This window comes from Ziziphus jujuba, chromosome 1, assembly GCF_031755915.1.
Source record: "Ziziphus jujuba cultivar Dongzao chromosome 1, ASM3175591v1".
Lineage (NCBI taxonomy): Eukaryota > Viridiplantae > Streptophyta > Magnoliopsida > Rosales > Rhamnaceae > Ziziphus > Ziziphus jujuba.
Genome location: NC_083379.1, coordinates 23,818,532 through 23,827,986, shown reverse-complemented (window position 1 = coordinate 23,827,986; position 9,455 = coordinate 23,818,532). Strand labels below are relative to the sequence as shown.

At 30.8% G+C, this 9,455-nt stretch overlaps 1 protein-coding gene across 1 annotated transcript; it reads left to right on the top strand.

The window, feature by feature from the left end:
- The first annotated feature begins 7,813 nt into the window (after window positions 1–7,813).
- On the top strand, window positions 7,814–8,887 carry LOC107425282 (ethylene-responsive transcription factor 4). Its single transcript, XM_016035262.4, has one exon. The coding sequence runs from the start codon at window positions 8,023–8,025 to the stop codon at window positions 8,740–8,742; it is 720 nt and encodes a 239-aa protein (XP_015890748.3). The 5' UTR covers window positions 7,814–8,022; the 3' UTR covers window positions 8,743–8,887.
- Window positions 8,888–9,455: the final 568 nt, after the last annotated feature.

Below are 9,455 nucleotides of genomic sequence, written 5' to 3'. Positions count from 1 at the left end.
TAAAAATATTATTGTAACAATAATAACTCATATATTCTTTTTTTCCAGTTATCCACCGCTCTAGAAGCCTTTCTTTTCATAATAAAGTTATTCGGCACGTTCTAAAGTTGAGTATAATGTATGAAAACATGATACCGAAATCACTTTTTTTACAAGACTTTTTAAAAATTTAAAAGTTACTTTTGCCTCGTGATTTACACGCATACCACTTCAAATACAGTAACTGAAAGAATGTTGCAAACAGCTAAACGAAAACGATGATTCTCACAAAGTCAAAAGTACTTGTCGACCATTTTCCATTTCATTCTAGAGATCAACTTGGAAGTTGCAACTTTTTTTTTTTTTTTTTTTTTTTGGGGGGGGGGGGGGGGGGGGGGGATATATGATAAACTGTGGGATAGAAAATTTTTAGCATCGGTTTGTGGATAATATTTTTCATATTTATCTTAATAAATATATATTTTGATAAAATATATATATATACATCTATTTTAGTAAATATTTTATTTAGGCAGATAACTAAGAAACATATTTATCTATATATTTATTCACAATTAAATTGGTCTATATGAGATGGAAATTTTGGATAAGTGTATGATAACTATTGGGATCAAGTTATTTTATTTTTAATTTTTTTATTTTTTTTTGGCATCAATCAGGATAGTTTCATTGTTTTATTCTTTTGTCATTTACTATTCCATTATCATTTAATCCCTTTGATTCATAATCAAGATGACAAGATCTTGATTTTACATGTTAAGTTCCCTTTTAATCATTGAAGGCATTAGAACCAATTATTGTTTTTCAATAGAATTGTCTATCTATTTTTATTTTTATTTCCCTTTGAATTAATATTTAATTTGAAGGTGATAATTATAAAAAAATTTAATATACCATAAACAGTGATCAAAATCATTATTTGAAAGTTTACATAATTATAAAAAATTCTAATATATCATAAACAGTGATCAAAATCATTATTTGGAAGTTAACGGTAACGGTAATTGTCATATGTGATGTCTCTTAAAAACAGCCTTTTTTTAGAGTTTGCATAAGGAAACATGGTATTGGCTGTGGAGAAATGAGAATGTATGTTTATGGGAAACAGCTTTTGGCAGGTGTCTAGTTGCATTATCAAGGGCAACAAAAATGCTTCTTATGGGCCTTCAATAAAAAAAGTGGTGGGACCACACCAAAAATTGTTCAAACAAAAGTATACTATTGGGCTCCAGAATAACTAAAGATCTTTTTAATTTTGGGCCTTTTGTTAGCCAGGAGGAGCAGATCAGTAAGTCCAATTCTCACACAGTATTCCCTTGACCAGGAGCGAAAATCAAAGGAAGCAAGTCCAATCAACCTTAATCAAAACAAAGAGAGTATTAATTTTGACGGTCAACACGCAAATACGGCGTGTTTAATTAGTAATTTATTGGACGATATGAATTAGATTAAGTGGTAGTATGAATTCGAATAATAGAAAGTAAGAAAAATGAATAATTTATATTTAAATAATTTATTTTAAAAAAAATTAATAATTTACTGCAAAGGAATATTTTATTTAAATGTTTTAAAGATACATTAATTTCAATTTAATTTTTTAAATTTTAAAAAATTATAATTGACATCCGGCTATATAAAATTATTTTAAAAAATATAAATTAAATAATTAAGAAGAAATAAAAACTATTTGAAATATGAAAAAAAAAATAAAAAATTTATAAAAATTAATACAAACTTAAAAGAATTTACATGAAATATTCCCTTACTCAAAACTTTGGCAAATTAAATCCTAATGCATACTTGACCCCACAAAAAATAAAATAAAAAATAAAAAATCCGAACGCGTACAGATGGACCCCACGCATGACGAGAAAAGCACCGCCACTTGGCTTTTCACACCTACTAACGTTAAATGGTGGTCGACCAAGAAATTGACGCGTGGTGGAACCCCTTCTTTTTCTGTTGGCTTCTGTTCTTCAAAGTGCCGAATTAGTTGACGCTGCTGTTGCTGTTGCTGTTCGCTGCCGTGGTTGCTACAATCCCTCTCTTCCCTTTGTAGCCACAAAGTAGGTGCAGCCTGTAAACACGTTAAAAGGAATACGTGGCAGTCAACGTGTTTCTTGTTGTTCTCCTCTCTATAACATGCTAATCTACAGTACCACCATCCGTTGCTTGCCACGTACTCTCATTCAAACTCATCGACCCTTTTCAAATTATTATTCTCTTTTCTTCTGAAAATAATAAAAAATGAAAATAGGTTTTACAGATGTCCTCTGTCCAGTCAAGCAAGTCAATCCTGAGGGGGATATTTGGTGGGGACCATTTCAGCTCAACCCCCGGCAGAAAATATATTGTTGTTTATTTATTTTATTTTTTATTGATTTTTATTTTTAGGCCAAGATTTAAGTGTGAGATACGGTGGTTGTTCTAGAAAACATAAATATAAATAAATAAATAAAATAATAATGGCCCTGCCCATGCTTTTATACGATGGAGTCTACGCTCAAATGTATGCTCGTAGGTAAGATGACTGCTGATTCCTCAGGATGATGTCAACAAATAGGAGAAGAATTATGTTAAGTACGAGCGGGTGGCATACCATCCAAATGTTATAGTTTTTCCTAAGATAGAAATCTGAAATAGATTTTTAACGTGGTTGGTAAATAAGGAAGTGATATAAGTTTGAGAGAAAATTGGACATATTTTCGTAAGTGCCTTGTGGTTCAAACTAATATTGGATTTTGTTTGCAAATCATCGGATTTGAACATGATATTTCCTTTAATTTATTCATGTCCACAAAAAAAGTTTTTGTGGCTTATATAGGAACTCCATGGGGCCGATGGACTTCATATTATCAAAACATTACCTAATAAATTTGAAAAGATGATATTGGTTAGTGTGTATAATTTGGAACGGGATAGCATTTAATTTATTGTACGTTGAGCCGTTGAGTTTCATTTTCATTTCATTTTCTTCTCATAAAAGAGCATATGTAACGTAAACTTTAAATTTATGTTGTATAAAAATTAATATTATTTAAATTTAAATTTAATAAGAATATTTTAATAAATTTGTTCAATTTTTGTATCATATAAAAAAGAAACATAGAATTTTTTTAAAAATAAAACTTCTTTGATGAATTTGTAAACACTTTATCAAACTAATATAAAATAATAATAATAAATAAATAGAAAACAAAATAATTAAGGTGACCTTCTACTTTTACAGGTCCATCAAATATGATAAAATTTCTTAAAATATATATATTTTTATGCATATTACTATTAAAAAATAATTTTAAAATTAATTATACATTTATACCATATATATTTAAATAATATTAATTTTTATACCATATAAAGAAAAATCCACATTCTCCATTGGAAATACTTTAAATGTATGGAATTTTAAAATTGTTCCTTAATTGTAATATACACAAAAAATATTTATGAGTATTAATTAATTATATATTTTATTTTATTTTTCGAAAAATTTATTTTTTAAAAAAAATCTTATTGTTTGATAAATTTTATAATGTCTAACAAAGCTTTTAAAAGCTTATCATAATAATATTAAGCCACATCAACTTTGCATACGTTCTAGATAATATCATGAATAAAATTTATTTAAAACACATCAATATTACTTATATAACATATTTATTTTTATAATTCGCATTTGTATCGAATATGCTCTAATTTATTAATATATATATATATATAGAGAGAGTTAATCTTATATAAGGGTCTGATAGTTTTAGCATAAAGATCATCATATCTTCTTTTATTAGATTTTAGTTTATTTCCAATATGGGACTTAAATATATTAAATTTAATGATATATTAAATTTTTTTGAAAAAAATAGATCATGTAAAGCATTTTTAAATCTTAATTTTTAAAAAGATATAATAACTTATAAAGAAATATCTAATATTAAAATATCAAGTTGACCTACTGTATGCATTATAATATAATATATCAAAAAATATTATTTGTCAGGGTGACAAATGAGATTTTCATATTAAATGGTTATTTTTATAGTAATCATTAAAATGTTCAATTTTAAAATTTTAGTATAAAAATAATTAAATTAAATATTTCAATTAAATTTATCATGTAAATTAATAATTATCATCAATAATAATTCAACAAATTGTAAGATCCTAATATATAATAATGCATGTAACAAATCAATTCGATAAAAAAAATTCTTATCTTTTATTTTTGGATTTATTTACATGTATAGATCGTTTTGGGTGTCTCCATATCCTCATTTAATTATGTTATCAATTTGTTGTTATACGCAAATCAATATGTCTTATTAAGAATATTCTGGGAGCATTAAATAAATTAGTTGATTTATTTTGTATTTTGTATTTTTCTTAAAAAAGAAAAGAAAAAAAAAATCCTACCAAAGCTTTCATCGAAAGAGGCCACGCTGCCTAAATTATCAAAACTTAATAACAGACACATGACAACGACAGATTAGCTGTTGGGGTGCAATTGGAAGCATTCTCATTTGGGTAAGCATTAAATCTTGACATCATATCCTATTCAATCTATTGATGTATAAATCCAGTAATTTGCTTCTTAGACACTCATTTTCCCTTGATTAATATGACTAATATTACTCTTTTAAATATTTATATTCGCCTTGAAATACAGCCTATGAGCAACTGTGAAATCTATTAATTAGGCAGCATTTTCCAGTACAAGGTGTGGGTTGTAGGGGAGGCTTGTTCATCCCAATTTTTGCAGCACATTTTTAAGAAAAATGTTGTTTGTCCATGCGGATGACCGATTACAGGAGGATTTATATGCCATGTAGCATATTAATTGACTATTTTTGTGGATTCACTTTTTTATGTCAGATTTTTAGTTTAAGGATTAAAAATAAAATATAAAATAAAAGAAAAAGTTAAATTTAATAAATTTTAAATTACTATTTTAAGAATTGGTTGCAGTGTGATAAGGAGTAAAAATCATTGTTTAATTTCATTTTAATCCATATACATCCCTTTAAAATATCCTCAAGGAGTCCAAAAGGAATGTATAAGTTAGCTTTTAAATTCACATTACAATTTATATCAAACATTATTTTTGTACACCTGTTGGATAATTACCTACTTGAAACTTCAAATGCCCCAAAAAGAAGAAATAATTGTTTGGAAATATTAAGCATTTAATTAATTATTATTTGTTTATTTGGTAAAAAAGGGTTCCCAAAAAAAAAAAAAACTCAACAGGGTTACCATTTATTGACCTCTAATTTAGTATTCTTGTAACTCTCCTGCTATTATAAACCATAGTAAGATAAGTTACAATAGTTTTCACAAAATAAATAAATAAATAAATAATAAAAAAACAGCATAAATGGAATTATCACACCTGACTTTACTAAGAGAATGGCAAGGAGGCACGAGATCTTACTAATAATAATTTATACAAACAATAACATTATATTTATTGCTTAAAAAATCTTTTTATAATCAAATTAATTAGTCATAAATGTTTACATCGAAAAATTTAAAAAAGAATTTCATCACTCTAATATTATTGTTTTAGATAATTTATAAATGAATTATTAAAAAATAAATAAAAAGAAGGAAAAAAGATTTGAGGCATTAGTATCAATTTCAAACAAAATTTACTTATCATGGAAATTATAAATTTCCAAAAAAAAGAAGATACTTATTACAGAAATTGAAATAATTAAAAAAAAAAATTGAAATATAGCTTCTTCTTTTTTTAATTATAAATTATTTCAAAATTTATCCCCATAATTGAAACCGACCGATACTCAAATAGTAATAAATAAATTTACCTAACCACTGGAACAAAATTTACCCCGTTATTAAGGATGGCAACAAAGCGGTCGGGCCGGCCTCCCCTATATCCTGCCCTGCCCCTTAAAAATACTTTTATACCCACCATGTAATTTGATTAATTTTTAATTGGGACGGGATGGGGAATTAAAAAATAGCAGAGAAACGGATCAAGATAGGAATAGGAATTCCCTTCTTGATATGAAAAAACAGATTAATAAAAAATATTTTAAAAATATTTGTTAACAAAAAATATAAATATTTTTAAAAATATATTATATATTCATACATAATTATAAGTATAATTGCATTTAATATAAAAATATATATTTTATTAATAATATATATGTAAAGAGGAGCGGGGAATGTAATTCCTAACTCCCGACTCCAATCCGGTGTAAAGTTTTGGCCCCATTTCCGTTCAGATTCTGTTTAATTAGAGATTCTCCACCCCATTAAAGGCCGATTTCCACGTGGATTGAGGAATCGGGGACAAATTGCCATCTCTATCCATTTTGACCCAAGGCTCGAGACTGGAAAAAGTAAATTAGCTTTTATGGATAAAAGAGTCATTACGAGGGGCAGCGTGAACAAAATAGTAACTTCCGAGCGCGTTAAAACCACGAAACCCTGAGGAGCCTTGAACGAGGAGTTGTCGGATGAATTTGGTACCGCTGTCAGAAACTAGACTGCGCTGTGATTGCGTTGAGGTGCCATGAACACGCCCTGATCGGGACGCGTGTTGAGAAGTAATTGGCTGGTGTGATACACCGCTTGGTCCGAGCGAGCGATTCAAAAGGGAGGATAAAAGCGTGGGAGGAAGACAGAAGAGACAGCAAAATGAAGTGGCAAAGCAGCCCCGCTCAATAGAAAATCAGGATCAAAATAAATAAATAAATAATAAATAAAAAAATTGATCCAAGTCACGCGGCGAGATAGCAGATTGTGCCGACAACTAGTTCAACCTGCTGGAACGAGTTTCCCATTCGGACACACCGTAGTCACGCGCTCGTTTTTTATTTTAAAAATATGCTGCTAAAAAAAGGTAAATGTTTACAAAAATAAAACTTATTTAACCAAAATATTGGATTTAATAAGAATTATAAAAAAAAAAAGAGAAATTACATTGTAGTAGGCTTGATTATGCCTTATTGACTATGCAAAGGAGTGATTTTTAATATTTTTAAAGATGAATCAATAAAGATTTATCGATTAATAATAATTTAGAAACATTCACAGTGAACTAAATTGGTAAAATTTTGAAGATTATATACTGGCTAATAACTAATTTGTACATCACATAAAAGTTTTAAATAATTTAGCTGGATCATGTTTCCTAAAAAAAAAAGATTTTTCAAAGCTATTATTTAGATCTTTTTCCCAATATTACAATATATACATATATATATATATATTATACTAAAAGGAAAACTGAAAAAAATATAATTGAATCTAAAATTTAAAAAAATATGTGGAAAAAGTTTATTACTATACCAACTTTATTTGTCAAGTTATTATTTAAATCAGGGAATAAAACTTTTGTAACGAACAATCGCTTTGGGTGCTAATCAGGTACCTGTTATCAATAAATAGGTAGTAAGTCACTTTTGGGAAAAAATTTAACATTGTGCGAAATAAAAATCAAGCCTGGCAAATAAATGTTTTATAATTTAAAAAAAAAATAAAATTCCCACGTGGCTTAGCACATAAATACCAGAGAAAGAAAATTAATTAAAAAAAAAGAAAAAAGAGATGAAGAGTGGACAAGACGCGCAAAGAGAGAGCGTAACAAGAGGTGGATGCAGAACCACACCCAAATGAATTGTGCGTTCTGAGCCGTTAGATAATGATAATAATGACGATGGTATGCTCTCTCGACAACCCACATGCCACGTATTTCGGGAACTATATTTACTAAAAGAAAAATTCCTCCACGCCCTCCCTTCAGGAGCAGCCGCCTCCTCGGTTCTTCCTTCCCCACCCATCTCAGTCAAATCCCTCGTTGACTGGGCCTCTCTCTCTCTCTCTCTCTATATTCAATTCCCACCCATTTCTTCTATAAAACCAACCCCTGCCTTCTCACTTCTCCATTGCGTCCCTACGGGCCAACCTCGTTTTTATGCCTCTCCGGCTAGCCAAACAACAACACAGTTTCTTGAGCTCTGGATTTTCGATTTTCCTTAAATTTGAAAAAAAATGGCTCCGAGGGATAAGACGGCCGCCGCAGCCACAAAAGCTAACGGAAACGTTAAGGAGGTGCATTTTAGAGGGGTGAGAAAGAGGCCTTGGGGCAGATATGCCGCCGAGATCAGAGACCCTGGCAAGAAAAGCCGCGTCTGGCTCGGTACCTTCGATACCGCTGAGGAAGCCGCTCGAGCCTACGACGCCGCCGCCCGAGAGTTTCGTGGCGCTAAGGCAAAGACGAACTATCCACTTCCTTCCGAGAATGCCAACAACAAGAACAACAAAATCGATGCTAGTATCGTCAACAGTAAGAATAATAATCAGAGCCCCAGCCAGAGTAGTACGGTGGAGTCCTCAAGCCGTGAGTCGGCTGTCATGGTTGATTCTTCGCCGTTGGATCTCAATCTTGGCCGCGGACTTGGTGGTGGATTTGCGTCCGGCGTGAGATTCCCATTCCCTCACGTGCCGGCTGTCGGAGCCGTTTTCAGTATGCCGTCGGCTAACCACCTTCTGTATTTTGATGCGGTTGTTCGCGCAGGGATGATGAAGAGTCATCAGTATAAGGAGCTGAGATTTGATCACCACGCGTCCTGTGACTTGCACGCCGCTGCCTTCGCCGGTGGGGTCCAAAGTGATTCGGACTCGTCCTCCGTCATTGATCTGAACCATGACGATTTGCCTCGCCGAGTTCTCGATCTGGACCTTAATTTCCCGCCACCAGAAATGGCTTAAAACTATTTATTTATTTTTTTTCAGACGATAAAACCATCGCTGCAGGTTATTAGATTCCATAGTTTTAGTTTTTCATTTCGCTTATAAACTAGAACCAAAATCCAAAAAAATGAAATAAAATTGATAGCTGAAAATGTGAGGAACACTTTCCATGTGCATACGCCCTTTTTTGCAACACAGAAACGATGAGTTTTATGCTGTTGTTCTCAATTAGTTTTTTTTTTTTCTTTTTTTTTTCAGTTGTAATATCATTTTGGTAATTTTTTTTCTCCATCAATGAATTTGACACTGAAAAGTCCAATATCATCGTCTCCTTTTCATTTGTTTCCTGGGTTTTAAGATTATCGTTTCATGGATGGCCGTCGGTATATCCAGGTCAGTAAGGACAATCCAGGAGTTTTAATTGTTTGGTGGACAGGGAAAATCAAATCGAGTGTGTGGCCCAGGTGGGAATCGCTGCCGTATGGATTTTCTTAAGTATAGTCTAATCTATTACAAACTTATACTGTGGATAAGCATTCAACACAATCTGCTATTGTGCATATTGGATTGAATATCAAGTTCGTCAAAACCGGTCCACCCTAATTACCAATACCCGGAAGGAACAAACGTACGTCCCTGGAAGATGATTAATACCTAAAACATTTTTAATATGTATTAATGGCCTTTTCTATCAGTTTATTTTCTAAGTCTTTCTTTTTTTTAAATTTCTG

Coding starts and splice junctions, on each gene's coding strand:
- LOC107425282 (XM_016035262.4), top strand. CDS start 8,023: ATGGCTCCGAGGGATAAGACGGCCGCCGCAGCCACAAAAGCTAACGGA.